Raw genomic sequence first — 18297 nt, 5'->3', positions numbered from 1 at the left:
GCAAATAAGGAAGAAGTCTGTAAATACATCAAAAACCATACTTTATTTTATGTATAGCAATACAATTTACATATTAAATAACACTATAATAGAATGATTTGATATAGTTTTAACATAACAAAAAGAAGATTCTTCAAGTTACAAAAAACCCCCAAACAAAAACCAAAACAAAACGAACAAAAAAACCTCCCTCAAAATACTCCCTCCCACCCTCTCCCCAAACCAAACACCACATTTTTTTTTTGTTTCTGAATGGATCAATGAGACAAACGTATCCAGTGACTGGCTAAGTCTAATTCCTATTGCACACACTGACAATGGAATCCAAAAAAAAATAATCCAACTTTCACAATCACTGCCCCAAAGAAATGACATGTGTGGAAATCCTTTTTTGGAGTGTGATGATGGTGTCTCACTACCTCGATACACAGAAGGTATGCATTCACATAGCCACCACAGAACTAGGAAGGAGGTGAAACTAGAAAAAAATTAGCTTTATATGAAAATATAAAATTCTATGATTATATACCATAGATACAAAGTTCCCAGAAGATGCTTATCCAAGCAACAAAATATTTACAGTTTCAATGACTTTGCTATTTTAAAAATGAAGGAAAAGAAAACAGGAGTACACATGAATGCTTCGGTCTTTAGAAACAATGGCCGCTTGCTAGTTTCAAATGTTCTAACAAAACAAAAAGAGTCACTACCCCAAATGTTGGAGAGTTGTGACATTGTATAAAATTGACTATCTCCTCTTTTGGAGACATGTTTATTCTTAAAACTCAAGACATTTTTCTTGAAATTAATTATCCTCTGTAGAAAATGCTTCCCTTTGCAAATAGTTAACAAAAACACTAAAAACAGTTAAACAGCTAAGACAAAGTAGAGGCCTAATCTCTTCATTACAGTTCCTTCTCTCTATTTTTGCATTCCTTCTCCTTTAATAAGTAAAGCCAATGTAGTTCACATTGTTAGAATGGCAACAAAGAAGAAGAGCAAAGGGGTAACAAGAGTTGAATTACGTCTGTAAAAAAAAAAAGAAAAAGAAAAAGAAGAAAGCAATGCAGTGGATTAACAAATATGCATTTTCCCTTCATATAAAAATTCACTGGCACCATTTGAACATAAACTTCAGAACACAAGATCTGATGTCAGAAGACATGGATTTGAGAAAGACTGCTAAATCTTTAAGACAACTACATTTTAATTTTTTTTTTTAAATTAAGTTGGTTTTGTTTTGCTGAGAATTAGTAGTATGTATCTTTGGTAGAATCGTTATCTATATTTTTTAGCTTTTAAATAAAATATATCAGCCTAAAAAAAAGATTAACAAGAAGGCGGTTGTGCTGTGTCATAAAGATTCTTCTCCTAATGCTCCAGTGTATCACTCTGGGTTCAAGCAATTCAAGCAGTCAGAAACTGGAAAAACAACTGAAATTTTGCAGATCCTGTAAATGATTCCACTAACTTAGAACAGACCCACGGTACAGAAACGGCCACACACAAGAAGTAGTTTAAGGGTTTCGTATTTTTCTTTTTCCTGTTCCTAAATTAACGTTGGGAAACAGACACTGTGAAATACTAAGGACAAATGCTGTTTAAAATGTATGTTTTTTTAGACCTTGGTCGTGCAGCAGGGTCGGAGCTGAGCCCGCACGCCCGAGCACTCCTACCGCTCTCCCAGAGCTGCCCGCCCAGGAGCGCCCGCGCAGGAGGGGCCGTAGGAGGGGCCGTTCAGCTGAGACCCTCGCCCGGCTCAGATGTTAAGCTGACACAGCAGCTTTCCAAGCATTCCCTCTTGGAAAGCTTGGCTGCTCTTGTGGGCTCAACGCACAGAAGTCTTTTATGTCTTTCACATGGTCTGCGGGCGCAGTACGCATGCGAGACATGGAGAAATAACATGTTCTAAATGTAGACAGACACACGCACATGTACTTCAGTCCTTCATTTCCTTATTTCTCAGGGCTGGTGCCGAGGACCACATGTTATAGCGATGCGATATACTCAAGTTCTTTTAATTTGCAGGCCTGCGCATTGTCTGGCAACTTCTGCTGCTGGGAAGACATCCCAACCAAACGCCGAGAAGCGGTTACAGCGGGGGGCAGGTTGAAAGCGCGGTTGCGATGCACAGAGCGGGACTTTGGCCAGAGAGACCCAGGAGAGCATCTCAGCAGAGCTCTACGAGCACGCGTCTCTGAACACATGCTCGCCCCTCCTGCCCGACTCGCTCAGCCCCAGGGAGAGGGTGCAAATCCGCGGGAGAGAGCAGAACCGCCGCTGCTCACAGTAGGATAGATTTGGCTCTTCCGCGCTCTTAACCCTGACCTTCACAAGGAATTCCGAGCTTCATCCACTTCAAGCCTCATGCATCACTACGATCTACATTGGCTATCTGACTGTCAGCACAGCACTTAACGCACAGCTTGAGCCCCCCCCCAAGAAAAAATCCATGGAGAACTCGTAGAACATCAGTGTAATTATTTCCCTGTGGATTAAATCCCAAGCAAGTATTTCAGGTGAGGGAAAATGCCAATGCAAATGCATGGATTTCCAAAGTATCTACCAAAGTTCAACCCCCACAGCCTTCTTTCATTGAATTTTAAAACTTGCGAGAAGGTAAGGGATTAAACCAAGGATATTCAGGCAGCGTGTCACGAACCACAGTTATCTTCCGTCACGCCACTGAAATGAAAAGTAATCAGCTGCAAGTACTGAACAAATCCAGCCCTCTTGATGCCTGCAGTAATCTTTGTGTCACTTAGCTCTTGTCAGGGTTTGAATACTTAACTTCTCCCTACACCTTCCCAGGAACCTAAATACTTCAAATGGAACTGATCCAACTCATCAGAGTCCCTCTGTGCTACCAGCCGGAATTGTCTGGGGCCAGAATCACTTGCACAGGGGCTCCCCAACCTCCAACGCGGATGGACACTGGCCAGGAGACCACTGGGCAAAACCTTCCAGCCCTCGCAGGCAGCAGGACTTGAAAACTTACTTAAACAATCTTGTTACTGGGGTGTAGCGACTGGAGAGCCAGTCTTAACTCCTGCCAGACGTTAACTGACGCCCTCCTCGGTGCTGGGTTGTCCCAGCGCAAAGGAGATGCAAACTGCAAAGCAATCTTTTGAAACATTTTGCACAATTTTTTTATTTGGACTAGCTGTTGCTGGACATGGGTTTTCCTTACTGAAACCACGGATATATTATACCGTTCAGCATTAGCTGTTATTTGGATCACTTGTGTGAAGGGGTGCAACCAACTGAGAAGTAAAAGGTGACTGTGTAAAAGGTTGCTGATGAACTCTTGAACGCTCTGGTGTTGAATTAATCAGGTGCATCCACACCAGGAAACCTTTCCCTTATTAAAAATCAAAGGCCAGCTGTTAGCACATACCAGTTTGCATAGCTCCTCTGCTCTCAGCGAGGCCACACAGGTTGTACCTCGTGAGGTTCTGAACCAAAACACCTACTCTCAATATAATTTTAAGCAGTTTGCTTTCAGCTTCCTTGTGTGTGAAAACGCGCAGAACCTTCGCTAAATGTCTGAATTTCAGCAAGACGAGACTGACAGAAATTAATAGGTTTACATTCAAATGAAAAAATATGCTGTAACTTTTTGACAAGTCCTGAAAAATTACAATGCATGTTTTCTGCAGTCGAAATTTAAAAGTAAAGAAATTAATGCCATATATAAGGGATAGTGCCTTTAACTGTATGCCAAACGTCAGGATGGTTGAAACGACGTATTTCCTTTTCAGGGCACGTTCAATAACCCCTCCCTACTCAGCCAAGCTGTGAAGGAACACGATTAGCTCTAATTCTCACGAGAATTAAGTATGTGCTTACTACTTTTGTTAAATAGGGATGGACCTTGCTGAATTGCGACCAAATACAAAGGAAAAGGGAGCCAGTGAGGATGTGTACTTAAATGCTCCAAACAACAATTCAATTATTTATATAATCTGGGGGAAACCGTTTTATTGGTGTGGGAGGGAAAACACAATAAGCTGGGTTTGTGCTAGAGAATTAGTCTGGCAAAAAAAAGAGGGAGAATGTAACTTTATAGGTAGTTTTTTTATTAGTTTGCTTCACCAGTAAATATGGATCAGTACTTTATGTTTTAGCACTAAAGTATGAAAATTACACACCTGTAAAAATGGCATCTAACAGTTATGAAATTAAGAAACGCCTGTCATCATGTAACATACCATTAGGTGTGAGGTCATATTCAAGAAATAGTAAGGAAATTAATGTGTTTAAAATATTGAATAGCTTAGTAATGTAAAATATTGCTACCTTCAATATATCTGAAAACAGGTCTGATTTTGGGCTGTAGTAGATTTCTCACTGCGTTGGCTCTGACGAGAATAAAACCAAAATATTTTCCCATCATAGGGCTGGTTAAAAACGAAAACTGACGTTCTTCTGAACACACGGGGAACAATTGTAAATTCAAAACCTATCACTGCGTCCCGCATACGAATTGCATCTAATTCATAATTATATTGTTATGTAATTTATATATTCCATGTGAAGCAAGTCTTAGGCCTGTAAGTGTACAAAACAGCAATTTGAAACCATACAGAACAAATTGTTTCAGCTCCACAAGGCTGTTACACCTTCGCTGCAGCTAATAATCACCTGCCACGTTTTGCCAAGAAAGGATGAACACTGCTCATCCACTCCACTGGAATGCAGAATACCGTTACCAGAACCGTGACATGATCGTTAAAATAATAAATATGGTATGAAGGGGTACAGTATCTGGTGTAGAAAGAATCCATCTGGCCTAGCATTCAAGATTTAAAGATTCGAGGGTCACTGTAGTTAGCAAAACTTCACTGCATTTAAACAAAACAGAAAAAAAGCGTATGTGTGTTGTCATGGAATGTCACATCAGGGCTTGTCTTGTATTAGAATATTATAGGCAGTAACACTGATCATATAGTGCAAACTAGATAAAATTGCGTTTCACTGTGTGAAATAAACAGAGGTGCAAATGCTCAGTAGGATACCATTAAGACATAAAATGGCAAAAAATAAATATCAAAACTTTTATCAGTGTAAAAAAGTAATTGGGTTATTGTATAACCTAGAGTCTGGCAAAAAAGGCCTCAAAAAAGTTCACTCAGTCTTCAGAAGTTCTACAAATTAAGTGCCTTTTCAGGTTTCCAATTAGACAAGAGACTCCATGCTTTCTGCGGGATCAGATTCGTCACTGGCCATCACAGCACCGTTTTTGTCCAGTGTCATGGGACCGTTTCCATTTTCCTTAGTGCTGACCAAGCTTAGCATTGCCTTATAAAGAAACTGGTACTGTTCCTGGAAAAGAAAAGAAAAGAAGAGTGACTTCAATCCCTTCAGTGTACATAAGCGAGCGGCACTTAAATTTGGCTTTTCTGGGGAAGCTCATGGATACTCATTACTAGAAGCATACATATAGCAAAGAAAATAACTTATAGAGCAATTACCTCTGTTGATCTAGTTTAACCTCATGAACCCCAAATTCCCGTTTGGGGTGGGTTATATTATTCCTGAGATATTATTCAACACTACAGGAGGGCGGCACAATACCTGGGGTTGTTCCCTCGTCTGGCAGAGCCTCGCACGCTGCGGCAGGGGAGCTGCTCTCGCTGCACACCCAGCGAAGAGCCCCCTCTGTGGGTGAAGCCTTATCTCCCCGCAGCTCTACCTGCCCTGCCGCACCCCTTCAGATCACCGCGCGCCAGGTTTAAACTTAACTTACAGGGCTGGCAGGGTGACAAGCTGAAAGGTCCTTCTCTGCCAGGGCTGCCTGTACAGGGGTCCCCTAACTGGATGAGAAATAAGCTGAACTGCAAAGCAGGGACTTACAGTGGGGCTTTGAGGTTTATAAAAAATGACAACTATACAAAAAAAAGCCCAAACGCAAATTCTGCTTGGTAGCAGATGCAGTAGGGCTTGATAACATACTCAATGTGCGTCTTAGTTCATGCCTTTGGTCTCAGATGAAAACCTTGTAAGCTATCCATTTATATTCCATTTAAAGACTTACGATGTCTGTAAATACTCCAGGCCGCATAAGATTTATCATCTTTGCCACCTGGAAAACATCGACAGCATTTTCATTCTCCAGCTGCTGGGACAGAGTGGTAAGGGCACATAGCGTTCCTGCTGACACAGCTCCGTACCTGAAAAACCACACCAAAATGGTAAGATATTCAGAAACATACAGAGAGACATGAAAATGTTGGTGCAGTCTTATTTGATTACTCTAGTTTATCTTTGTATCTATTAAATGCTTGTTTTACACTGGTTAATTTTTAGTCATTTGCATTTATAGAGGAAATTTGATGGTACACCAGTCAGGTCAGGGTATCTGCAGCGTTCAATACAAAGAACTGTATCAGCAGAAGAATGAGAGCCACTTAAAAACACCCGGCCTGGAGAGCATAACACTGGAATCAGTTCTCACATGCCGCATGTACTGGAAGCGTCCGTATTATAGCTGAGTGTATTTTAAATTCATTAGTGGGAGCTCAAGCAAAACATAAACGATTAGAAAGAAACGAGACTTTGCCTCTTCCTCCACACCTGACAATTATATAAAGCTAACACGGATATGAGGCGCTCACAAGTAAATGGGGCACATCTCAAAGCGTTCCTTAGGTCTGATTCATCGGGAAAAGGCAACATCCGTGAGTTGGGCACCCAAGAGACATTAGGGATTCTGAAGAGTTGAGCTGTGCTGTCATTTAGGAAGAACCTGAGCCACGGTTGTTCCTCAGGAGCACAAATCAATGTGTCCTTGAGATACTGGTCAGGTAGAAATCTTACTGCTGCTAAATCTGTGGGTACGCTTGAATCACGAGAGCCGTTGTGGGGCGTGGGATAGAGGATCCAAAGCAACAGGGGCTCGTAACCGCTTCTGAGGAGCCTCAACTATCCTCTGCTCTCCCAGTACTCAGGACACTGAAACTCTGACCAGGCTTTGCTATGGGTTTGCTCTGTGACTCTGAGAAAGTCTGTGTCTAAACGTCCCCACCTGCAAAAGGGGACATTGGCGCTGACTTGCTCTCTAAACCGTTTGGAGAGCCGTACATGAAAACTTAAATAATCGGCAAGTACTGCAAAGCCATCTGGTATCATAAGATTACCACTAGGATTTTTTACAACATTCCTGTGGAAATCAAGACATATGCTGACTTAATTTCATATGATTTTTGCAAACTCCATTTGCCTAGAAATGGGAACCAGAAATCAGATCACAATAGATCTGCTATATTTGATGAAAAGTCTGTAGAAGCAGCAGAGCTTCTGCAGAACCACATAGATGGCTGTGACTGATCATCTACGGCGACAGCGGACAAAGTGGCCGACGCTCGTGCCTGACGGGACACAACTAAATGCCTCCGAGGGTCTAATGGCCTCATTGTTACTTGGGCTGATCACCTCCAGCTCCTAACAATCTGAAGGCTTTTCTCTCAGAAATTTAGGCAGCAAATCTTTATCTAGTTGCCTACATATGGGCAGTTAGATTTAAAAATCTTTACAACTGTCTCGAGTTGGAATTTCTGAACTTTGAAATGTTGTTATCAAGTTCATCCCACCATGTACTTCCTAAATACCACATGCATTTAGTATCTGCAAATTCATATATTTGGAATTAATCCGCAGTTGTAATTATTAGTGGATTATGTGATATAGTTGTTGCATGTAGTAAAGGGAAATTTTCATTTTCAGCTACATTTGCCTAGGCTCCAATGAAAAGCAGAATCCACATTATGTATTAGGCATAAAAATAAAATCATTGAATATGACAAATAAACCAAAAAAGCAATTTACAGAAAGAATGACTCAGCACTGTTAGGAATGCGATTTTGATTTATTTTTTTTTTGGTCTAGCATGAAATGCCCAAATCAATAATGGTTCTAATTTTGTAAAACATAATCTTAAATACTGCAAGAGTAGCAAAAGCTCACTCCAGACTACCCAAAGCATGAATATTAAACCAAGCCTGGAATTAATCAGTGCTGGCAAAAGGCAGCAGAGCTTACGCTGTGCATTAGCAAGGCAGGAGACGGTGGGAGAAAAACTACTTGCTGCAGCCCAAGGCACCGTTTGCAGGAGTCTGTTGGGAAAAACCTGTTGCAGCAGCAACACACGGGTGTGAAGAGAAAGCCCCTTCCGCCACGGCAGATACCTTCATGCAGTCGCACATCAGTACAAAGGCCGATCTGACCACGGAAATACCAGAGTACGGTAATAACGGTTTTGGACAAAAGATGAAGATTTCCAAGTCTTTCCCCCTAATTCCGTTTTGTAGCAATGACAAAACGTCTAATGGACTTGAGCGCAGGGGGGTTGCAGGTATTGCAGTCGTTTATGCTGGCTTGGTGTTCACTCTAAGGGCAACTCAAGCAGTGTCAGAAATTGGGCTTCCTTGGGATTTTAATGGCAGAAGGACTGCGGGAAGCGCTCTGCCCGCCAGGAAACAGTCCCTCCAAAGAGGTCCTGATAGACCCAGGCTCCAGCGTCACTATAATGGTATTTTGCAGCTCCATGTGTGCAAAGTAATAACATGCAATGCAATATTTAGCACCCTGTATAATTGGGCATTCAAGCACACCTGGCAAGACAATGCTCACCACTGCACTACAAAAGAGACAAGTGCTGGGGCACGCTGGCCCTGTGTCAGCAGGTTCCCTCCCTCCTGCTTGGCACCATATGGGCCCCTTGGAGTGTTTTTGGGGAAACAGAGGGAAGAAAAATAAATCTGCTCTCAGAAAACCTGTGTCCTTTGTCACAAGATACTTCTGCCGCTCATCCTGAGACACAGCTGAGCCAAGCTTGTTCTGCCTTACACGGCACATTAAACCTGAGCTCTTAGACAGGAGTTCAGGGCTGTTTTGAAACTGGTTTCCATAAGCCCATATTGGGCTGCTTAGAGCCTTACCTAAACCAGGGCTCTGCTGGGTTGTGAAACAGGTTGTAGGACTTGTTTGGGACACTTCCAGGTGCAGAAGTGCTTACAACAAAACGCTTACAAAGCAAACACAGCCTCACTTTTTGAGTCCACCCAAGTTGTGACCAACATAAAAACTACACTAAGCAAAACACATTTGCCCTCAGATGCCAATTGAAAACTCATCCCTGGAAGTTTAAATAATCTGATCCCGTTCCCTAGACCACATCCACTCCGAGCAAGAACGGACATCAGTCCTAACAAGTGTTCTGTAGCCGAGTAACTTCTTGTACAACCTGCACACGAATGGAAGAAGAGAGATGACATACTCATCATGAACTATGGTGGGGCCATCCCTTGTTAAGGCCTCTTCCTTGATTACATTGATAAGTTCAAAGGTACTGCTTATGGGAGCATCTGGGTTTGGCCATTTAGGACACTGAAAGTGGCGGACCTCCAGAACGTAGTCATCCTGCAATGAAAAACCGGCCTGGGCATTAGCTACTTAATTTCACATTTATCCACTGCAGGTAGAAAGAGGGAAGAGCCTGACTACAAACCGAAGAGATACCTTCTTCCAAAGAGTTTGTACAGAAAGAAGACGACAGACACACAGCTCTAGCATCTCTGCAACAGCGAACACCCTAAAATAATGCAACTTTAACAAAATGTTGAATTGATACAAGATTTTGCATTTGAGTTCACGGCTTATATCCATATAAACCTTCTCTCAGAGCCCTTATAGCTCAAAAGTCAAACAAGAGAAGAGCAACCAAGGAAACCCAATTTGAAAGGGTTTGCAAACTAATGTTTTGCAGCAAAATCCACCTGCAACCCGATAGCAAACTAGAGGCAAGTTTACAGGTCAAAAGAAACATGCTTAAGTAAAACCCCTTAATTAAGACCCCCCAGACAATTAAACTATATATCTGAATTTTATAAGCAGAATAGGACAATAAACCTTGGTGTACTTTACAAAGAATAATTCAATCTACTTGTGTGATTTCAAAATGAGAAACCAATGTCTTCACTTTCAAATAAGACAAATAATTAATACTACGGTCTCACTAGCTAGAGGAACCTACCTGGAAGCAGAAGATATGAGAGGGAGAAGGAGCCAACGCAAATACCTTTCCCCTGTGAGCAACATGCATGCACATGCATTTACAAGCAAATCCTTTTCAAAATGCTTCTGAACTCCTCTTCTTCCATATTTAAATGACATCGGTAACATTTTGGTGAAAAGCCAAGACCCACATTTGTAGGTTTATTTTACCTGGGTAGCTTCAAGGATAAAGTCATGGATGATAATTTGCTCTTCGTTAGAGAGGCACAGTCTGTCTTTGCTGATAAGGGTCACAGTAAAGGCCTCGCAGTTCATGGATTCCTCGCGACTTGGCCAGTACACAAACTCATCTTCTGCCTGGAGGAATGAAACAACACACTACTGCAGCCTTTCAGATACCTTGTGTGTGACTGAAAAATGCAGTGGATCAAACAATTGGTTTGATAAATAGAGATGATCAGGACCTGACCTTTAAAAACCATTTCTGTCTAAACCAGATTTACTATTACAGTAGGCAGTAAGCCTGCCAGATCCTTCCTTTGTGCGTCCAAACAGGTAACGTCTGCTTTTTAATTGGTTTCATAGGGAAATGGTTATCTTAGCTCACTCATACTTAACCTTTCTATTGTATCCCAGGCTTTATTACATCCTGCCTACACAGTTTTGCATGGAAGTCAGATATCTGTTTAGAAAAAACTCATTGACCTTTAACAATTAATTGCTTATTATTTTTAATTTGTGTTTCTTGTGGTCTAATCCAAAAGTTAGGGTCTGTGGATCAGGTCTAGGTAGAAGACTGATGGATACTTACGTAGGGCTTGAATTTTTAGGACTGAGGGGAGGAGTGAGGAGGAAGGAAGAAAGCCAAGTACTTTCAGCCTTGTAAAAAACCCTGGCTTAACTCAATGCAGTTTCTCCAGCCAAAACTCCTCTACCGAAGGGACACTATAAAATCTCACGGCGTCTATGAATGGTAGAAGCGGCTCAGTGCTGAAGTAGCCTAACTGACAGGGTGTAGGCAACATACTGTCAAAGCGATTCTTTAAAAAATAACTGTGCATTCCTCATTCACTGCAGAGAAAGAACATTAAGCTCTGTAACCACATACATGCAAAGCTTGTTTCTCCCCCTGGCTTCAGAGGCCTACGGTCCCTGGAGCGTAAGCACAGAAGCTACCCTGGCAGCACGCACAGCACTGCACGCCTGCGTCTCTGAACAACCTGCCTTTTACTCACGAGAAAAAAAACAGAGCTATGAACCCACTTATCCTGCTGTGGCCACGAGCATGTCTCTAAACCCAGATTTAGTTTTGCGGGCCTGCAGCCTTCATGCACATGATGTGCAAGATACTGTTGAGATTTGGGCCTTAAGTGTTTATTCTGAAAATGGGGCTTAGGGTCCTAAGTCCTCTGAGTGCTTTGAAAGTTCTGCCCTCGGCGTGCAGAGATGCCAGCAAGCAGCGCAATATTGCTGAACACCAGGGAAGCGACCTGTCCTGCCGAGTGACAGGTCCCCATGCAGCAGCGGTGTGCATTATCATCTCATATTTGTCATTAGACGTTCAGCGCCTGGAGACGGTCTCAGCCCTGTGCCACCCCTCCCTGCCAGGCAACAGCCCACACCAAACGCTGAGCCAATGCACGGATGCTACTGCCCTGATGGCCAGCCTCCACCCCAGGAACGGTGAAGGTGAAAGCAGGGACCAGACGTCCTTGCAAAGGATGTGGCCGAGTCCAGCGCTCCTGCTTTACCTTTTAATCACTATTGTTCTGCAGAGCTATTTCATGTACTTGTGAAGACAAGATCAGCCTCTTCATTTCCACCTGACACACTTTCATTTCATTAGTGCTTTCTGATTCGATTGGATTTCTCTGAACGCTCTTCGCCTTGCAGTGCCTGCAATCCCTTTCATCGCGCCGCACACGGGAAGCATATCGACTGCTGCCTCTTTAGTAGCCCCTCATGACTGCTATTTTCCTGCTGTAATGAAGGTGGTTTCTCTTCCACTCTCAGCTACAATCGTCTATTCACCTCAGTGATGCGTGCATGAAAAAACGAACCGTTTAGTTCTTAATCCTTTTCAACGCGCCCTCTTGAGACATGCTAGTAAATCTGGTAGCAGCGATTAGCACTTCACCTGTGCCTCCTTTTTCTCTCTCTCTGTCTGTCTCATTACTTCCACTTAAATTAACATACATGTTTGCTTTTTACTTTCATCAAAAATAGCATTTGTAACCTTGCACAGACGTAGTCTTGCATGGCCTGAGCCTTAAGTCCCTGGGCAAATGAGCAACTATCCTGCTGTCCCTGCTTCGTGTTTTTGTTCCTCTCAAAGTCTTTTCCCGTGGCCCTGCCCACCCAGTAACCACCCAGTAATCCCAGTGTCCTGCACCCTGCCAGACAGCCAGCCCTCGGCACCTTCGCAGAGGTCGTCATCACCGGCGTGCTCCCTGTGAGCACTGTGGTCCATCCAGCTCAGGGTGTCGTTCCCAGGGGCGAGTGCAGAAGGGGAGAGTAAAGAAACATGCCCCACGTCTCAGAACTTGTCTTTTTGTAACAAGCTTATGGCAAAGTTTGAGAAGGTGGCTCAAAAATTGGCTTTGCTTTCAACCAGAAAATAGCGACAGCACTTAATGCGGCGACCCTACGCTGGTGCCCAGCTGGGATAAGTGACTGCGGAAACCGCGCAGGGAGGGACGCGTTTAACTCACCAGGCTCTGGTTGTCCGGCAGCATGACGATGATCTGTGCATTGTGATCCCAAATCATTCGCCAGAAATCTTTAGTCGTATGTGGCAGCGGATGTTGGGTTATGATGAACTCGTTACTCCTGTAGTAGCCCTTTTGCAGCAAAACAAAGCACACAGTTACTTACTGCCTTCAATACTTTTAAAACATTAATTTCATCTTTGGGGACACATAATGACCCTATTTCATTTTATTCCACAATATTTTCACACAGACTATAATTTTATAACTCCATTTCCATTCTGCAGTCCCTGTTGTTTTCATTTACTCTAAATACCAGTATTTATTTGACTGTATCTCATGGAAATACACATTCCATCTAAATGCATCTTGTATTTAATTTTTTTAGGCAACGATCTTTAATAAAACACATTTAATAGCTTTACATTATAGGGAAGGTGTTAAAATCTCATCTGTTAATACATAGCCATTACATACAGAATTAAAACAATTATAGGCATCTGGTATTTAGCACCTTAGAATTGATTTTACTTTGTAATTAGGTGTTGGCTTCCTCACCATGATATAAGAGGCATTAATGTAATCTGTTCCCTTCATTCCAGGCAGCGGTGCCAAGCCCACTCTAGCACGCTCAGCTATAAGATCAAAAAAAAACAGAGAGAAAAAAAAAAAAGAAAAAAAGATCAAAGTCTGGTCATGGCACAATGCAGAAAGTAAGAATTTCTCTCTGACGTTAACAAACCAAACAGTGCTCAGCTCCCATCTCCCGCAGGAGCAGGCCAGCACTTTAACTGCGTTAAAGCATTGCCTGCTAACACAGGATATAAAAGAGAATGTTGCACAATATTCCCACAAGGACAAAGTAATTTCAAGAATCAAATTTTACTATAGCAAAGATTTTCACAGCAGGCTGAATTACCAAATAACAGTATATGCAGTGATAACAGGGGATTTCAGGTAATTCTTGACTGTAGTGTTCCATTTGTCTCCAGCAGCACACAAACCCAGCTGATTTATTTTGTTTTCCCTACCACTCCGGAGCACTGCCATCACTCACTCCTCCCAGCTGGAGGGGGAGAGAACCTCCAGAGACAAACCCCTTCCCTACGGGTAACCACCCAGAAGCGTGTGTGTGTTCTTCAGCACATCTACACTCCTCCCTCTTTGAGGGCTGGGTTCAACAACATCCGCAAACCAACTGACGCCCCAAGTGCCAAACTGAAATCACTGCAGCTACGTGACACAAAGTGAAAAGTTGTATAGACTATTTCTGCCCCGTTCACATTTTTTTTAAGAAATATCCTGATGACTTCCCTTTTTATTAACAAACTTCACGATGGACTGTGTCTGTGCCATTATTACTTTGTGCGAGCTTGGCTATCAGTTGTCCCACGTGTCCTGTACTCTGGGTAATGAGATGGCAACGATGTTGTGCCCATGCTTGGTCTGGTGCAAATTCATGCTGCTGGGCAACTAGGCACAGATTCCATATTAATCACGGAATCACAGAATGGCAGGGGTTGGAAGGGACCTCTGGAGATCACCCAGTCCAACCCCCCCGCCAAAGCAGGTTCACCTAGAGCAGGTTGGACAGGAGCGTGTCCACAGGGGGTTGTGGGGAGTCTCCAGAGAAGGAGACTCCACAGCCTCTCTGGGCAGCCTGTTCCACTGCTCTGTCACCCGCAAAGTAAAGAAGATTTTCCTCATGTTGAGATGGAATTTCCTGTGTTCCGGTTTGTGCCCTTTGTCCTGTCACTGGGCACCACTGAAAAGAGTCCGGCCCCATCCTCTTGACACCCGCCCTTTAGATATTGGTAAGCACTGATGAGATGTGAAGCATTAATGACTGTCAAACTGTGTCCTTGGGCACTAAATACCTTCAAATCCAGGCAAGGCTCACACGCAGAAACTGAGTGTAGCAGCTGAATTACAAACAACTTGTGCCAATCACACTGGGAGATCTCACCTGAGCTGGGAGCAGTATCAAAGCAATTCTCTCAGTATTCCATAGATATATCCCCTACCTAATTATTCAAATTCTTAAGCGCTTCAAATTAACATTTCACTTGGACAGTATATCTGGCTGACACTGTAGCTATTTTCTTTTGTTCAATTTCATCAGGGTAATTCTGAAAGACAAGGCAGCTTGGTCTGAACAAAAGATTACATTTCTCCTTCCTACTGGCTATGCCTTTTCATGCAAAACACCGGGAGAATTCAGTACAAAAAGTTATGCTAGGCAGTAATCAAACCGAAGATGTGATCTTACACGGCACGACTGATGAGTTCCTGTTCTTCTCTTTGTTGCAGTCTTTCTGAGCACTGAAGCATTCCACGTATTTTGCATTACACTGTGTAACCAGCTGAAAGAGAATAAAGTAGTAAGTCAGTCCTCACAGCGCTCTAAATGAAGAGAGGAGGTTTCTTTGCCAACTCCCGCGAAGATGCATCAGTAGAAGAATAAACCGCATTGTTCAACTTGTTTAAAGTACTCAAGATGCCAATGGAAATCATCCTTTTCATACAACATGTTTAATGGATAAAAAGATCTCCGCAGCTCTCAGCTTCGAAACATCCTGAAAATGAAGTTCCATCAAAATGTATTTTCACAGAACACTACGTTTAGTTATCTTTGAGAATATATTTCAAAGACTTGCAGATATGTTCAGTTGGAAGCAGGTCTCAAGGAAGAAAAGCTAGCAAAATAAAATAGCAACAAAACTTTTATGTTTTCTTCCAAAATAAAAGCCAGATCATTCCTGCAGAATGTCTTTTTCTGTCAGGCCTTTGGGGAACCCTCCACTCTGAGATCTGAGGCCACGGGTTACATTCTCTGGTCTGCCAAGTCCATTCGGGGCTGCTTATGAGGCACATAGAAGAGGCAGGGAGGCAGGTTTGTACCTTAACATTCCCCCAGTGCATGGGGAAACTCTACCAGAGCAAAGAGGGTGAAGGTGGCTTTTTTGTCTCCTGCACTAGCCACTCATTACTCAGTGTCAATTTACTCTAAGATGGTTGAATGTAAACTACGGTACCAGGGCATGAGCACAAGTTATTTTCTGCCGGCTCTGTGATAGCAGCAGAGACAAGAGAAAGATTTAATAATTGCTGCTGGTCACGTCCCAGTTTCAAATGCACCCTAAACAAGATAGCACTCAACTCATCTATGTACTGGCATAAGCCCCATTAGAAGTTACGGGGTTTCTAAATACCTGTGCAATGTTGGCAGAGAAAGTAATTTCTGAAAATGCCACTTAGTTTTTGAAATTTTGACATGAGTCATCAGAAAACATCTTTATACATGTAATTTAGCATTGTCTGTAAAAGTGCAACACTTTTTTTAAAATAAGAAATCTTTTTCTCCTGCTGCATTTTGTGTGCATGTGCGCGCGCTTGTGCTTGTTTCTTTAATTTAGTAATTAAGCATCTGGAATGTCTTGACTGATGGAGAAGTATATTGAGATTTCTACAAGTGAATTCAGAGAAGAGCCTGTTCGTTTTTTGAATAGCTTAGCACCTGGTATAATTTAACAGTTTCAGTTCCTTAGGTAGTTATTAACTGAGTGAGTTTAGCTGTGAAAACAGATGTCACGTATAATTTTCTTATGATACATAGTCTCACAGAATATTTTTATATGCATTCGAATAAAATGCGATCAAAAAATCTGAGGTTTCAAATAGGAGATCTGGGCAAAAAATTTACTTTGGCCAGGATGAAAGCAGCTATGACATAGCAGGGAAAAGCAGCAAGCATAGTTATTAGCAATGAGAAAGGTATATTGTGTTTCCTGGCCTTAAAACATTTCTAATTCTTAATCTACAGTGCCGAAATAGCAGGTGGTGCTAAGAACCTCATTTCCTGCCTTTCTCCATATATATGCTTGAGAGCCACAGTGTGGAGGAAGGCTTCCAGCCAAGCTAACCACAGGCGCGGGAACATCCAAGGCCCCTTGGGAACAGGGAGACCAGCAGCACGCTCCAAATCAGTGTCCATGTCCCTCTTCTCACCTTGACTTCAAGAGTGTTGGTGCTGGTTTCCAGCAGTGCAGCTAAGAATGTTGAGGACCGAAGTTCTCAAGATGCTGTGCTAATCAAGTGTTCCGGTTTGGTTCCTTATCTATGACAACTGACAGTGAAGACAGGCCTTACGGAAGAGGGTAGGGAAATTAAGTCCCTCTGGATGTCAGCGATAAGCCTTACCTTGAACTGTTTTTCTAGTCGTGTCTTCCCTCCTATGCCAGGTATGAGGATGCTGTTGACATAACTATGCAGCTGGTTTGCAGATACTTCAGTCTCCTTCCCAAGGATGGCTTCCAACAAGGCATCATGAATAAAAATGTACTGCTCCTAGAAAAACAACAGCATGTCACGTAGGCACTTGGAATAAACTAACTGTAACTGGCTGGCTGTAACTGAGGGGTAGAGCACACTAAAGGAAAGGGTGTGCAAAACAAGCCACCCATGCAAATACTGCCAAATCCAGAATAAACATTTACAAGTGTAGCACGTACAACTCTGAATAAGTCAAAAGCAAAATCTGAAGTTTCTGGTCTAGAAAGACATTCCAGTGCAAAAAACGTCTGGTCATATATTCCATTTTTACAGGGACATAACTGAAAAATCCATTTCTTTTTGATTGCAACCAAAAAATGAACATAGCTTCATATTCAACCCCACTCCGATTTTTACCTCTGTCTGGACGAGGTAGTTGCGCTGTGTCCTGATATGTTTCAGGAAACCCAGGACATTAACTGTGCTTTTGTCTTTTATCTGTTGCAGCATACTGTCTATCACAATGTAGGTACCAGTTCTGCCAACACCAGCACTATAGAAGACATAAGAGAAACCACATAAGACAGACGGACCAAAGCAAATGTTCACAACAGCAGAACAGCAAATATTCCTGTTCGCAGACTTTCGTTTCCATGCTAGGCTCAACTGTGAAAGTTTCTAAACAAAATATTCTGGTTTTCTGGGAATTTTACCGGGTGTGTATTTCACGATCTGACACTTGGCTGTCCTGTCTCCCCTGCTGCTGTTACCGGTGTTGGCTAGAAGAAGCCACATAGAGATCTACCCTATGCCAAACTGCTGCTATCCTGGACCATCATGGTTGCTCCAGGCTGCGGGGCTGCCCTGGTTGGCTTCAGCCTTGAGGTAAGACTTAAGCTTCACAAGGAGCTGCAATCCTGCTCGGGAAATGCAGGTGGTACCAGCACTACAGCAAGGTATAAGAGGGGACTAATCCTGTGGAGGCAGGACTCCTCGAAGGGGAGGAGGGTGTTTCTGGGCCCAACACAGAGGGAGGAGAGGGGCGCTGTTCAGAGCTTCTCAATTTCGGCTCAGGAAGGAGCTCCAACCCCCATCATCCTCTCCTCTTCACCATGGTGCTGCACAGCCCCCTCACACCCAGGGATGACGACCACATCCATTTAAGGGAAATCCTCTCTTGACTGCAAGCGCTGGTGAACGTGAGCATGGTTCAGTGGCAACTGCGTGCCCAGGTGTCCGTGTATTCACATGGTTGCCAGCAGAGGTAATCCTGCTCTGCCCACTCACTGAATGGGCAGGCTAC

General features: G+C 43.0%; 1 protein-coding gene across 1 annotated transcript in view; it reads right to left on the bottom strand.

The window, feature by feature from the left end:
- Window positions 1-211: 211 nt before the first annotated feature.
- PTPRG (protein tyrosine phosphatase receptor type G) overlaps window positions 212-18297 on the bottom strand; it is a 415060-nt gene continuing 396974 nt past the window's right edge. The window contains exons 21-29 of the mRNA XM_054216618.1: window positions 17412-17547; window positions 16923-17069; window positions 14992-15085; window positions 13281-13357; window positions 12726-12854; window positions 10225-10371; window positions 9278-9420; window positions 6038-6173; window positions 212-5325 (exon numbers count right to left, since the gene is read on the bottom strand). Of these exons, the coding sequence (XP_054072593.1) occupies window positions 5179-5325; window positions 6038-6173; window positions 9278-9420; window positions 10225-10371; window positions 12726-12854; window positions 13281-13357; window positions 14992-15085; window positions 16923-17069; window positions 17412-17547 (1156 nt within the window). The 3' untranslated portion in view covers window positions 212-5178. The remainder of the gene's footprint in view (window positions 5326-6037; window positions 6174-9277; window positions 9421-10224; window positions 10372-12725; window positions 12855-13280; window positions 13358-14991; window positions 15086-16922; window positions 17070-17411; window positions 17548-18297) is intronic.

Source organism: Rissa tridactyla, chromosome 10, assembly GCF_028500815.1.
Source record: "Rissa tridactyla isolate bRisTri1 chromosome 10, bRisTri1.patW.cur.20221130, whole genome shotgun sequence".
Taxonomy (NCBI): Eukaryota; Metazoa; Chordata; class Aves; order Charadriiformes; family Laridae; genus Rissa; species Rissa tridactyla.
The sequence above is the reverse complement of the archived record's forward strand: the minus strand, read 5'-3'. Positions and strand labels throughout refer to the sequence as shown.